This window comes from Pseudophryne corroboree, chromosome 10, assembly GCF_028390025.1.
Source record: "Pseudophryne corroboree isolate aPseCor3 chromosome 10, aPseCor3.hap2, whole genome shotgun sequence".
NCBI lineage: Eukaryota > Metazoa > Chordata > Amphibia > Anura > Myobatrachidae > Pseudophryne > Pseudophryne corroboree.
This window is the reverse complement of record NC_086453.1, coordinates 159,508,720-159,524,290: the sequence shown is the minus strand read 5'-3', so window position 1 is coordinate 159,524,290 and position 15,571 is coordinate 159,508,720. Positions and strand designations below refer to the sequence as shown.

The 15,571-nt window shown below is 44.1% G+C and overlaps 1 protein-coding gene across 3 annotated transcripts in view; it reads left to right on the top strand.

Annotated features, from left to right (window-relative positions):
- SLC17A7 (solute carrier family 17 member 7) overlaps window positions 1-13,381 on the top strand; it is a 366,305-nt gene extending 352,924 nt beyond the window's left edge. For all 3 annotated transcript variants that reach the window (XM_063942897.1, XM_063942898.1, XM_063942899.1), the window contains exons 9-12: window positions 2,352-2,484; window positions 9,717-9,827; window positions 10,442-10,569; window positions 11,135-13,381. In XM_063942897.1, the coding sequence (XP_063798967.1) occupies window positions 2,352-2,484; window positions 9,717-9,827; window positions 10,442-10,569; window positions 11,135-11,476 (714 nt within the window). In that variant the 3' untranslated portion in view covers window positions 11,477-13,381. The remainder of the gene's footprint in view (window positions 1-2,351; window positions 2,485-9,716; window positions 9,828-10,441; window positions 10,570-11,134) is intronic.
- Window positions 13,382-15,571: the final 2,190 nt, after the last annotated feature.

The window sequence follows — 15,571 nt, the reverse complement described above, 5'->3', positions numbered from 1 at the left end:
ATAATGTAAGGGGCATGAATCAGGAACAAAAATATATAGTGCTATGGATTGTTTGAGGGAGGGGGAACTGGAATCTTGCTCTTTGATTATAACATTACAGAGTACCACTGATAGAGTAGACAGAAGGGGGCAGGTTGGAGACACACTGGGGACTGGAGCTGCAGAAACACGGGTAATGAGGCTGGAGATATACAGGAGGGAATGCGGCTGAAGAGATGAAGAGAACCGGTGGGGGAAGAAGCTGGAGATTATCCAACACTTGCAAAAAATTCCCCACTCGGCTGTGCTACTTCACCTCCAGGTGCATGATATGATCTTACACCCCTGCTTCGGTAGGAATTGCGGGCTGCAAGGTGTCCTTTGTAAGGACAGCCTGATATCACTAGACTCTCCAATAGTAGTTAGAATTCTTAGGAAAACCAGAAAAGGCAGAAATTAATCATGATTAAAGTTAAAATAAGGACAATGCTCAGGATTAGATTTTTATGTGCTCCCAATTGACAAGAATAACACAGCAATACATACTGTACATTTTACCGGCCACTGGGATCCCGGCCACCAGTATGCCTGCAGCGGGGTGAGCGCTACATAATCCCTTGTGGGCTTGCTGAGCTCGCCATGCTGCGGGCACGGTGGCTCGTTGCGCTCACCGCAGGATCTATTCTCCCTCTGTGGGTGTCGTGGACACCCACAGAGGGAGAAAAGCATGTGGCATCGGCATTGTGACCACCGGTCTCAGGCGGTCACAATGACCAGGCGGTCTTGTGCTTGCCTCCCATAACACAGTATATAAACGAACAATGGGGCTGATTCTGAGGTGGAAACAATATTGTTTGCGGACACAGTGGAGCGATGTTTTGCAACTGTGCATGCACCAAAGCCGTAATGCATACATTCGGCAACGAATTAGCGGTGACCCACACAGAGGATTTCTTTGCAAAGTGAGTGACAGGTAGTCAGCATTTGGAGGAAGTAACGGGGAGGCTAGAAAAATGCAGATGCATTAGGACCGTTTTTCACCGCAAATTTGTTTACAGCAGGAGAGTCCTCCAGCATCTTAGGTGAGATGTTCATTCTGATACAGCATATCATTACTCAGGGGTTCAATGATGTGTGCCTGATGTCAGGGCTGTCTTAACACCATTGTAGGCCCTGGGCAAAACAATGCACTCGGTCCACTAGCCATCATTCACGGGTATCAATGTAAAAAATCATATCATGCCCCTCCTGCGGTGCTGCGCCATTCTTTACACATGCGTCCGTACAGTGAATTGCTGTCAACACACTGATTGGTGCGTAGCTCCAGCCATCCACCAGTCAGCATGCTGATGGCCATTCATTGTCTGGCTGCAGGCTTAGAGGCAGGTTGAATATGCTGCCTGGCCACTCTGATTGTGTGACCACCACCAACCCCTGCTCGAAGGCCCCAGAATTGTTGGGCCCTGGGCAGTTGCCCAATGTGCGTATACATTAAGAAAGAAGTTCTCAAACTGTGTGACGTGGCACCCTGGGGTGCCTCAGGACACTTGCAGGGGTGCCTTGGATTGGTGGTCCAGGACCAATTCAAATTATTAATGGTAAATGTTATAGACAAAACCAGTGCTGGTGGCTGTCAATCATAAAATATGTGGACAAACAGAAGCAAATCTTGCCCCTCACTACATAACTAAACCTAAGGATGATACATAAATACACTTTACTTAATTTAATATTTCTTTCTAAATTTCTCAATAAGAAACTTTTGGCCTAGGCGTGCCGTGAAAAAAATTCTGATACTCCAGTGCACCGTGATTCAAAAAAGTTTGGGAACCACTGCGCTAAGCTGATCCCGATGTTTCCACTTTAGTATGGATGTGAGACACTGGCAGTGGGCATCTCTAAGCACAAGATTAGCATTTTTCCGCAAGTCTGCTGCATACATGCAACTGTGCTCCTCTGAATCAGGCCCAATGGTAATGCATATTGCAAAATGATTTTAAGTGCATAGGGAACAAAAGCAGATGTGATAGTGCTAAATAAGGTACAAGGATTTGTTCTCTGTCATTAATGACCATGAATGGGGCACAAATATATTCAAGCCTGTGTGTATTCTGTTATGCCATGAAGTCTCTACTTCTACTAAATAAGTCCTACAGAACATGTTGACCGCCTGTTGGACATGAATGGTACGCTGTGAGAGTTGCACTTTGCAGTTTGTGGCACTCACGGCATGATTGATTTCTGCATTGCAACTATACATATTTCAACATTTTGAGTCACTCTTTCCATTCTCAATATTAACAAGGAAATAACTAATTTATCAAATCAAGTACAGTAGTATTATTGCCACATAAATGTTACCTGTATTTCAGGTTGGACTCCTCTCTGCTTTACCCCATTTGGTTATGACAATCATAGTCCCTATTGGAGGCCAGATAGCTGATTTTCTGCGCAGCAAGAGAATTATGTCTACTACCAATGTCCGTAAAATGATGAACTGTGGCGGTAAGTCAACTCCCAGGAGGCTATCAGCCCAGGACAAGCTAAACAACAAAACAATATTTGGTTGATTACTATGTAGCTGCACATAATATTGTGGCCATTACTTGATCTGCACGAAATTACATTTCTGTTTAAAAAAACGTACGGATAAGCCTTCCCAATACTACTTATTATACCTTTAGAAGGGAAAAGTGATTACAAAGGCATTTTGCATCTAGTTTCTGTAAAAACCAACTTATTATTTGCTTTTAAGAAGTAATTTTTCCTTGTTTTCCTCACAAATTTTCAGAGAAACAAATAGGCAAAAACCATTTTGCATATTAATCTTTTTTTGATGAATATTATATTTATTAATATAATATTTTGCGCCACATGTTAGTAGCAATGGAATTTACACTGCCGAGTACAACAAAGCAGTGATAATGTTTATATGAGACTTGAGTTCACGTATATGCACTTTCGGAGTAGACACAGGGCTGGGGGGGGGGGGGGATCAGATTGCATCTCTTCACACTCCGGAACTATTGGAAGGAACATGGGGGCAGACATATAAAGCCCGGAGAAGTGATAAAGCAATGATAAGTGGAAGGTGATAACGCACCAGACAATCAGCTCCCAACTGTAATTTCTCTAACGTCCTAGTGGATGCTGGGGACTCCGTCAGGACCATGGGGAATAGCGGCTCCGCAGGAGACAGGGCACAAAAAGTAAGCTTTTAGGATCACATGGTGTGTACTGGCTCCTCCCCCTATGACCCTCCTCCAAGCCTTAGTTAGGTTTTTGTGCCCGTCCGAGCAGGGTGCAATCTAGGTGGCTCTCATAAAGAGCAGCTTAGAAAAAGTTTTTTAGGTTTCTTATTTCCAGTGAGTCCTGCTTGCAACAGGCTCACTGCTACGAGGGACTTAGGGGAGAGAAGTGAACTCACCTGCGTGCAGGATGGATTTGCTTCTTAGGCTACTGGACACCATTAGCTCCAGAGGGATCGAACACAGGCCCAGCCATGGAGTCCGGTCCCGGAGCCGTGCCGCCGACCCCCCTTGCAGATGCCGAAGTTGAAGAGGTCCAGAGGTCCGGAAACAGGCGGCAGAAGACTTTCAGTCTTCATAAGGTAGCGCACAGCACTGCAGCTGTGCGCCATTGTTGTCGGCACACTTCACACCAGCGGTCACTGAGGGTGCAGGGCGCTGGGGGGGGCGCCCTGGGCAGCAATGTATAATACCTTTTTCTATGGCTAAAATACATCACATATAGCCCTTGAGGCTATATGGATGTATTTAACCCCTGCCATATATCGCAAACTCCGGGAGAAGAGCCCGCCGTTTTAGGGGGCGGGGCCTATTCTCCTCAGCACACAGCGCCATTTTCCTGCTCAGCTCCGCTGTGAGGAAGGCTCCCAGGACTCTCCCCTGCACTGCACTACAGAAACAGGGTAAAACAGAGAAGGGGGGCATATTTTGGCGATATTTTTATATATTAAGCGCATATAACAGAAACAACACCTTTTAGGGTTGTTTATATACATTTTTATAGCGCTTTGGTGTGTGCTGGCAAACTCTCCCTCTGTCTCCCCAAAGGGCTAGTGGGGTCCTGTCTTCGATAAGAGCATTCCCTGTGTGTCTGCGGTGTGTCGGTACGTGTGTGTCGACATGTATGAGGACGATGTTGGTGTGGAGGCGGAGCAATTGCCGGTAATGGTGATGTCACCCCCTTGGGAGTCGACACCGGAATGGATGGCTTTAATTATGGAATTACGTGATAATGTTAGCACGCTGCAAAAGTCAGTTGACGACATGAGACGGCCGGAAAACCAGTTAGTACCTGTCCAGGCGTCTCAGGCACCGTCAGGGGCTGTAAAACGTCCCTTACCTCAGTCAGTCGACACAGGTACCGACACAGATGAATCTAGTGTCGACGGTGAAGAAATAAACGTATTTTCCAATAGGGCCACACGTTATATGATCACGGCAATGAAGGAGGCTTTGCATATCTCTGATACTGCAGGTACCTCAAAGGGGGGTATTATGTGGGGTGTGAAAAAAACTATCTGTAGCTTTTCCAGAATCAGAGGAATTGAATGACGTGTGTGATGAAGCGTGGGTTAACCCCGATAGAAAAATGCTAATTTCAAAGCAGTTATTGGCATTATACCCTTTCCCACCAGAGGTTAGGGCGCGCTGGGAAACACCCCCTAGGGTGGATAAGGCGCTCACACGCTTATCAAAACAAGTGGCGTTACCGTCTCCTGATACGGCCGCCCTCAAGGATCCAGCTGATAGGAGGCTGGAAACTACCCTGAAGAGTATATACACACATACTGGTGTTATACTGCGACCAGCAATAGCCTCAGCCTGGATGTGCAGTGCTGGGGTGGTGTGGTCGGATTCCCTGACTGAAAATATTGATACCCTGGATAGGGACAGTATTTTATTGACTATAGAGCAATTAAAAGATGCTTTTCTTTATATGCTCAGAGGGATATTTGCACTCTGGCATCGAGAGTAAGTGCGATGTCCATATCTGCCAGAAGAAGTTTATGGACGTGACAGTGGTCAGGTGATGCGGATTCCAAACGGCATATGGAAGTATTGCCGTATAAAGGAGAGGAATTATTTGGGGTCGGTCTATCGGATCTGGTGGCCACGGCAACAGCCGGAAAATCCACTTTTTTACCTCAGGTCACCTCCCAACAGAAAAAGACACCGTCTTTTCAGCCGCAGTCCTTTCGTTCCTATAAGAACAAGCGGGCAAAAGGACAGTCATATTTGCCCAGAGGCAAATGAAGGGGTAAGAGGTTGCAGCAAGCAACTACTTCCCACGAACAGAAGCCCTCCCCGGCTTCTACAAAGCCCTCAGCATGACGCTGGGGCTGTGCAAGCGGACTCAGGGGCGGTGGGGGGTCGACTAAAGATTTTCAGCTCACAGGTGGACCCTTGGATCCTGCAGGTAGTATCTCAGGGTTACAAGTTGGAATTCGAAAAGTCTCCCCCTCGCCGGTTCCTAAAGTCTGCTTTACCAACGTCTCCCTCAGAAAGGGCGACGGTATTGGAAGCCATTCACAAGCTGTATTCTCAGCAGGTGATAGTCAAGGTACCCCTCCTACAACAGGGAAAGGGGTATTATTCCACACTATTTGTGGTACCGAAGCCGGACGGTTCGGTAAGACCTATTCTAAATCTGAAATCCTTGAACCTGTACATACAGAAATTCAAGTTCAAGATGGAGTCACTCAGAGCAGTGATAGCGAATCTGGAAGAAGGGGACTTCATGGTGTCCCTGGACATAAAAGATGCTTATCTGCATGTCCCAATTTACCCTTCACACCAAGGGTATCTCAGGTTCGTGATACAAAACTGTCATTATCAGTTTCAAACGCTGCCGTTTGGTTTGTCCACGGCACCTCGGGTCTTTACCAAGGTAATGGCCGAAATGATGGTTCTTCTACGAAGAAAAGGCGTATTAATTATCCCTTACTTGGTCGATCTCCTGATAAGGGCAAGGTCCAGAGAACAGCTGGAAGTCGGAGTAGCACTAACCCAAGTAGTGCTTCAACAACACGGGTGGATTCTGAATCTTCCAAAATCTCAATTGACCCCGACGACACGTCTGCTGTTCCTGGGAATGATTCTGGACACTGTTCAGAAAAAGGTGTTTCTCCCGGAGGAGAAAGCAAGGGAGTTATCCGAACTTGTCAGGAACCTCCTAAAACCAGGAAATGTGTCAGTACATCATTGCACAAGAGTCCTGGGAAAGATGGTGGCTTCTTACGAAGCAATTCCATTCGGCAGATTCCACGCACGAATATTTCAGTGGGATCTGCTGGACAAATGGTCCGGATCGCATCTGCACATGCATCAGCGGATAACACTGTCACCAAGAACAAGGGTGTCTCTTCTGTGGTGGTTGCAGAGTGCCCATCTGTTAGAGGGCCGCTGATTCGGCATACAGGACTGGGTCCTGGTGACTACGGATGCCAGCCTACGAGGCTGGGGAGCAGTCACACAGGGAAGAAACTTCCAGGGCGTGTGGTCAAACCTGGAGACGTCTCTTCACATAAATATACTGGAGCTAAGAGCGATTTACAATGCTCTAAGCCTGGCAAAACCGCTGCTTCAGGGTCAGCCGGTGTTGATCCAGTCGGACAACATCACGGCAGTCGCCCACGTAAACAGACAGGGCGGCACGAGAAGCAGAAGAGCAATGACAGAAGCTGCAAGGATTCTTCGCTGGGTGGAAAATCATGTCATAGCACTGTCAGCAGTGTTCATTCCGGGAGTGGACAACTGGGAAGCAGACTTCCTCAGCAGACACGACCTCCACCCGGGAGAGTGGGGACTTCATCCAGAAGTCTTCCACATGATTGTGAACCGTTGGGAAAAACCAAAGGTGGACATGATGGCGTCCCGCCTCAACAAGAAACTGGACAGATATTGCGCCAGGTCAAGAGACCCTCAGGCAATAGCTGTGGACGCTCTGGTAACACCGTGGGTGTACCAGTCCGTGTATGTGTTTCCTCCTCTGCCTCTCATACCAAAGGTACTGAGAATTATACGGCTACGGGGAGTAAGAACAATACTCGTGGCTCCGGATTGGCCGAGAAGGACTTGGTACCCGGAACTTCAAGAGATGCTCACGGAAGAGCCGTGGCCTCTACCGTTAAGAAGGGATCTGCTTCAGCAGGGACCTTGTATGTTCCAAGACTTACCGCGACTGCGTTTGACGGCATGGCGGTTGAACGCCTGATTCTAAAAGAAAAGGGCATTCCAGAGGAAGTTATTCCTACCTTGATTAAAGCCAGGAAGGAAGTGACCGCACAACATTATCACCGCATTTGGAGAAAATATGTTGCGTGGTGTGAGGCCAAGAAGGCCCCAACGGAGGAATTTCAATTGGGTCGATTCCTACATTTCCTGCAGGCAGGATTGTCTATGGGCCTCAAATTGGGGTCTATTAAGGTTCAAATTTCGGCCTTATCGATTTTCTTCCAGAAAGAATTGGCTTCAGTGCCTGAAGTACAAACCTTTGTCAAAGGTGTACTACATATACAGCCCCCGATTGTGCCTCCAGTGGCACCGTGGGATCTCAACGTAGTTTTGGATTTTCTCAAATCCCATTGGTTTGAGCCGCTCAAATCGGTAGATTTGAAGTATCTTACATGGAAAGTAACCATGCTACTGGCCCTGGCTTCAGCCAGGAGAGTATCAGAGTTGGCGGCTTTATCGTACAAAAGCCCATATCTGATTTTCCATTCGGACAGGGCAGAACTGCGGACGAGTCCTCAGTTTCTGCCTAAGGTGGTTTCGGCTTTTCACTTGAACCAGCCTATTGTGGTGCCTGCGGCTACTAGCGACTTGGAGGACTCCAAGTTGCTGGACGTTGTCAGAGCATTGAAAATATATATTTCAAGGACGGCTGGAGTCAGAAAATCTGACTCGCTGTTTATCCTGTATGCACCCAACAAGATGGGTGCTCCTGCGTCTAAGCAGACGATTGCTCGTTGGATCTGTAGCACAATCCAACTTGCACATTCTGTGGCAGGCCTGCCACAGCCTAAATCTGTAAATGCCCACTCCACAAGGAAGGTGGGCTCATCTTGGGCGGCTGCCAGAGGGGTCTCGGCATTACAACTTTGCCGAGCAGCTACGTGGTCAGGGGAGAACACGTTTGTAAAATTTTACAAATTTGATACTCTGGCTAAGGAGGACCTGGAGTTCTCTCATTCGGTGCTGCAGAGTCATCCGCACTCTCCCGCCCGTTTGGGAGCTTTGGTATAATCCCCATGGTCCTGACGGAGTCCCCAGCATCCACTAGGATGTTAGAGAAAATAAGAATTTACTTACCGATAATTCTATTTCTCATAGTCCGTAGTGGATGCTGGGCGCCCATCCCAAGTGCGGATTGTCTGCAATACTTGTACATAGTTATTGTTACAAAAATCGGGTTATTATTGTTGTGAGCCATCTTTTCAGAGGCTTCTTCGTTGTTATCATACTGTTAACTGGGTTCAAATCACAAGTTGTACGGTGTGATTGGTGTGGCTGGTATGAGTCTTACCCGGGATTCAAGATCCTTCCTTATTGTGTACGCTCGTCCGGGCACAGTACCTAACTGAGGCTTGGAGGAGGGTCATAGGGGGAGGAGCCAGTACACACCATGTGATCCTAAAAGCTTACTTTTTGTGCCCTGTCTCCTGCGGAGCCGCTATTCCCCATGGTCCTGACGGAGTCCCCAGCATCCACTACGGACTATGAGAAATAGAATTATCGGTAAGTAAATTCTTATTTTTTCAAACCCGTAATGATTGGCTGTTGCGTTATCACCTTTCACTTATCACTGCTTTATCACTTCTCCGGGATTATTACATTTGCCCCATAGTGTCAGTTCCCACAAGCAATCTCTGAACACTTTCAGTTTTCTGAGTTTACTGAATATGGGGCGGCCACATAATACCAACAATGAATGGGCGCATTACTTAATGTGTGCAGAAACTAGGGTTCTCGCATGTATAATGGACCAATAAGGAATGATGAGGCCCCTTAGTCACTGTAACAAGCTTATAGATATATTTTGGAGACACTTCAATAAAAGATAGCCACACAGATAGCCACAGGCCATTGAACGTTAACGATCAATGATCAATTGCCACTGATGTTCAATGGTTTTGCCAATGATGGAGGAGAATCGATCCTTCTCCACCATTAATGGCAAAGAGAAAAGCAATGGGTTTTTAGTCGCACAGGGGGCATGGGACTTAGCACCTGCCCTTACCCTGTTTGGCCTGCCAAGCAGCATAACCAAGGAAGTTCATCAATAGTGAAAACTACTGTTAATTTACCTTTGGTGGTGTCCTGTCATCAATGCAAAACTCCCATGGAACCATCAATGGGGACCATTTATAGCCATCCTTATAGACTGGCTACAGCAGCCACATGGTGCAAAGACTTAGAAATATACTATAACAGAAGTAAAGATACTTAGCAACTTAAACTAGCAGAGTGCTGAAACACTGAAGTGTAAATACAAGGTTCCTTTAAAAGGCAGCCAAATAAACCATTAGAAGTATTGTGGATACAGAACAGCATAAATTAAAGTTTTCCCTGCAGTCTTTGTTTTTTGTTTTTATGACAAATATACAGTAGATACAAATCTACAATCATAAAACAGCACAAAAGAAACAAAGATGATGTTAGTGTTATGTGTTATCTCTGTATAGTCACATTTGTATGTATTTTTCAAAGGCTTTGGCATGGAGGCAACGCTCCTTCTAGTTGTGGGCTACTCACACACCCGAGGAGTGGCTATTTCCTTTCTTGTTTTGGCTGTAGGATTTAGTGGCTTTGCTATATCAGGTAAGACATCACGTAAACCTGCCTATGACAATATGTGAAAATACAACAATCTCCATATCAAAACTAAATCACACAGCAAATGCTATTGCAAATAAGTGGTATGTTGTGAACAGAAATGTAATAAAATTATGTTCCCATATAAGTAACATTCATTATAATTGGTATTTGTTGTCCCATAAAAGAGTTCAGCCATGAAATGCAATAGTGTAGTAGAGATATACTGTACATTTTAGAGATGAAACGCAAAAGCATATGAAGGTAATTTTTTTAAATAACATACCAGAGACAATTTAATAATGCTCCAAAGTGCTGGAGAAACCACACATTTTCAATCTACCACCATAGAAGTGCACAGGAAAACATGCAGTGTTGGGTGCGTTTCCATAAACCACAAAGACTGCACATTGCAGAGAATTAAATTGCCTCCACCGAAGGAACGGTGCTTAAAAAAAACACAACCCTATAGAAGATGTCTGATATAATAAAAAAAATTTCATAGATCAAATTCAGGAAGATTGTACAGTATTGTGATTGACTCATTTTATTATGGATTGGTGTATTTATTTGAAAACATCAACATTCATGATAATGTTTATCTTCTACTTCTATTTTAGGATTTAATGTGAATCATTTAGACATCGCACCTCGATATGCCAGCATTCTCATGGGTATTTCCAATGGTGTGGGTACGCTGTCAGGCATGGTGTGCCCTCTGATTGTAGGTGCCATGACAAAGCACAAGGTATGGATCCTAAACTACCAGAATCATAGTTAAACACTGTAAATTTTAATAAAGGAAATAACCATGCTTGTCATGTCAGCGTTTTCTAAATGTGCCAAACACAACTGCTTTCCTCCATATTGGTCATCATAGCTTCGCTTAATTGTCGTGATTCTCCTTTTGTCCATCATTGTTTTCGTATTACATTCTTTCATTTTACAGTAGTGTCATGTTTTTTATGACCGAAAGAAAGATTACAAAGGTTTATAAACAATAGTTAAAAGAACATGAGCGGATTCGGTTTTACTCGGTTTTACTCGGTTCTCAAAACGGCATCTTATTGGCTCACGGATGTCACGTGTTTTGGATAGCCAATAAGATGCCGTTTTGAGAACCGAGTAAAACCGAGTAAAACCGAATCCGCTCATCACTAAGAACAAGAGTATGATATTTACAAAAGGTCTCAAAATTTTGATTTTAAATTGTCAGAATTACAATAATATACATTGAGACAGCACATGGCTGGAATATACAAATAACCTACATTTTATTCTCTGTCTTCAATGTCAATTTATATCCAATATAGACTCGAGAGGAGTGGCAGTATGTCTTCCTAATCGCTTCCCTCGTTCACTATGGTGGGGTAATTTTCTATGGCATATTTGCTTCAGGAGAGAAGCAGCCATGGGCGGAACCAGAGGAAACTACAGATGAAAAATGCGGGTTCATCCATGAAGATGAGCTTGCTGACGAGAGTGAGGATCAACCTCAGGGCTATGGTGGCTATGGAAGTTATGGCGCCACCAAGAGCACAAGTTTCCCAAATGGTGGCTGGCCAGCTGAGTGGGAGAAAAAAGAAGAATTTATCCAGGACCAGGGCAAGGACCCCTATTTATATGGGACTGCTTCCGAAAGGGACTTATCTTGAAAATAAAAACATACAGAAGTCTAAATAATATAAAAGCAATGTCTCAAATCCAACTGAGAATGAGAAAGAATTTAACGAGAGGTGACTGGTGTTGCCAAGCCTCCCCACTTCTCATAAAGGCAGTACCTACAGTATATTGCCCACGAAGAACCCCAACATGTTTTTGATGTTAAAGGGCCCATTCCATTTCTGGTATCAGTGATTTGCTTGTTTTTTGTCTAAACTGTCACAAAGCAAATGTCTTTCAAATGTCTATCACATGTATGATTGTGTAAGCAATAACATGTACTGTATGTGTGAATGTTATCATTGATTTTTGAACACTAATTTACATACATGTAAACATTTTGTGGGTTGCTGAAATGCATTTGTGACAAAGAAATATAATTGTGGGCAATACAATTGATAAACACATCTCCAGGCAAGGCAGGATACCCAATGACTTCTTACCATTGCTTTCCTTATCCTATTTATTTTTAGAGGTATAAAATAAATATTTATTAAATATAATAATTATTAATTACATATGTCTCCCCTTTCAAGGAGCAATATATGGGACCAATTTGTACCCCATGGCAGTCCTACTGTTATGTAAAGTATAAGGGCTTCTATCACCATCAGCTCTCATGGGACAGTGTCCGGGTAAATATCACATGCAGTGGGGGATGGGTAAAGTATGTTTTGCCATCGTGGTGGGTGTTGTCATTTTCCAGTCTCGGGCTTACTTTGTGATTAGTGTAATTGATGAGGCACTTTTTCTGTGTGTTGTTGTGTGCTTGGCAATGGTGAGTCAGTTTATGGCATGCAACATTGTCCCTTGGGCCGACATGACGGCAAAAAAAAAATTAAAGCATTTAATAAGCTGTCGAGTAGTTTTTGTCACCTTTCCACCGGAAATTTAAGGTCCAAGTCAGCGTCCCTTATCCAGAGAATGGTAAGTGCATTACTTTTACAGTCTTCTGTGTGGCCATATTGTACATTACAGTAACATTGGCGTAAATTGTGTCCTCATCAAAACAATTGTTTGTTTCAATTTTACTGAACACCAAGCATTTTGTATTATCATGGCAAAGCTCTTTCTGGACTTTTCAGACCTTATCCAAAGATGACAGCTGTTAAACTGTAAAGCGCTGTTAGTTCCTCCAGTTCTTAAACTAATATCTCCAGCATTAAAGAGCTATAATATGTTTTGAGTGTATATAAAGCAGTCTGAGCTTTACGGATCCATGGGCCTGATTCGAAGATGGACGCTAATTGCTTCGCTGATGCGTCTTAATATGCAGTGGATTCGAGAAGATATGCAAATGGTACAGAGATGCCCAATGCCAGCTTCTCATATCAGACCACTTGCGTACAAAGACGCAGCATCAGATGAACATTAGTTATACTGTACCATCATTCACATGTCCATCACAACTAAGCAACGGGACCAGTGGAACTGCATCCAAATATCCAGTCACTAGATGCTACTCTTCCCAAAATAATGGCAACATACCAGTGTTTTTTTCACCACTCTCCCATTACCTCCCCCAAATGGTCACTGTCTGTCAATCACTCTGCGTTCTAATCCACACTATAGCCGCCATGGCAACATCATAACGGCACTTGCACTGTGTGAGATGCATGCGTAGAAGATAAACATCGGCCGTTTGTGAAAATATCGGAATTGCATCCATCTCTGAATCAGGACCTATATTACCTACATGAGCAATATGGAGAGCTTTATACTGGTTTATTCACACAGTCATCAATGTAACCAAGCGCTTTCTACACATTACAATTACAGTGGAGGGGAAACCTGAACCTGAAAAAGGATAAGTGTTCTGGGAGGGGTGATGGTCGTGAAGATAAAATGACTTAAACATGTGCAGTAATTGTACATAATAAATTATATTCCAATTCAAAGTGTGGTAGTTGTTTTCATTAAATTTAACAAATATTGTAAACCATTGAGGACAGTCTTGATTCTGGCATTTATCATTACCATTGTGAAATAATTCATATGAAAACTACAGATAGGTGATGAAAATATACATTACATTTTGTGTGAGGTACAATGCCAGCTACAGGCATTACTGTTCTATCTGCTACAGACAGGACATGCAGTATTTGCCTGCTACAGTGGTGGAACGTATGAGTGGTGGGCCAAAGTGCAAAACTATGCTTTGGAATCCCCTTCTCCACCCCATCCCAAGTTCACAATATGCCACAAGGCCGTGGGTGACAGGGGAGAGGTAAAGGGAGTTATTGACAAGGATAGGCAGTGGGTGATGGTGAGTTGGTGAAAGGGTGAGGCAATGGGGGACAGGAAAAGAGTGACGGAGAGAGGGAGAAGCAATGGGTGACAGGGAGAGGCATTGAGGAACGGAGAGGGTGATAGGGAGAGGGAAAGGGTGACTAGGAGAAGATGAAGGGGATAGACAGAGGGTATGTGATGTCACTGTAACAGGGAGTATAGGGGGTAAATTGGACATGAAGGGAAAGGATCACTGAGGGGAGACAGGCAGAAAAAAACGGGGAGGGAGAAGGAGGGGGAGATAGAGGATGGAGAGAGAAAGGAGGGGGGAGTTGGAGAGAGAGAGAGACAGACACAGAGAGAGAGAGGCGCTAGTCCAGGGAGGCAGAGGGAGATTAGGGAGGTAAATGTGTGGCTTAGAGATTGGTGCAGGAAAGAGGGGTTTGTGTTCCTGGAACACTGGGCGGACTTCTCAGTCAGGCGCCATCTCTTTTGTCGTGACGGATTGCACCTGACTGAGGAGGGGGCAGCGGTGCTGGGGGGAAGGATGGTTAGAAGGTTGGAGGAGATTTTAAACTAGGAGCCTGGGGGGAGGGTTTAGCTAGAAACTACGGGTCATGCAGTGAGAATAGTGGGGATGGCGGTAGTAAACAAAATGGGGGAGAAGTTGGGGGGAGGGTAAGAGCAGGCGGTAAGGTTACTAACATGGGTACTAAAAGGGATTTTACCAAAGCACTAACCAATGACGATTACAGGTCATCATTGCTACATAAGGTGAAAGATGTCCCTAACGCAAGGGAAAATACTTATCTTAGTTGTATGTATGTAAACGCTAGAAGCATTACTGGTAAAAAGGGTGAACTAAAATACTTGCAGCAAGCAAACAGTATGATATTATAGGCATTACTGAAACTTGGTGGGATGAATCTCATGATTGGACAGTCAATCTAGAGGGCTATACACTGTTTAGGAGAGACAGACTAAATAAAAAGGGTGGAGGGGTGTGTCTTTACGTAAAGCCATTTTTAAAACCTGATATACGGGAAGATATTCAGGAGGGGACTGTAGACACTGTCGAGACGTTATGGGTAGAAATTGCATGCGGGGAAAAAGGAATAAAAAAGTTAGTATTGGGTATATGTTATAGGACGCCTGGTATCAACGCATCTGCTGAGGAATTGTTACTAAAGCAAATTGAAAGAGCAGCAGGAGTAGGAGACATAGTAGTGATGGGAGATTTTAACTATCCAGAGATAAACTGGAAAAACGATTCATGTGATACTGCTAGGGGCAATATGTTTTTAAACACACTTAGTGATAACTACTTAGTCCAAATAATTGAGGAACCTACTAGGTACAATGCAATCTTAGACCTGGTATTAACAAACAATGGGGATTTGGTATCAGGTATTATAGTAGGGGAACCCATAGGAAACAGCGACCACAATATGGTCACATTCAATATCAGTTTTCATAAACAGCCCTATACTGGCTCAACTAGGACTCTAAACTTTAGCAAAGCAAATTTTGAAAAGATGAGGGTATTTTTCAGGCATATTGAATGGGAAGGCTTGTTTTTAGGAAAAAATACTACGGAGGAATGGGAGGTACTAAAATTCCTGCTAGCTAAAAATACACTCAAATTTATTCCTAGAAGTAGCAAAAAAAAGGAATAAAAATCATAAACCGATGTGGCTTAACAAAAAGATTAAGGAACTTATGGGCAAGAAAAGGCGAGCATTTAAAAAATACAAATCTGACGGGGAAGCAGAGTCATTTCAGCACTATAAGGAATGTAACAAAATTTGCAAAAAGGAAATAAGAGCGGCTAAAGTAGAAACTGAAAAACTAGTAGCAAA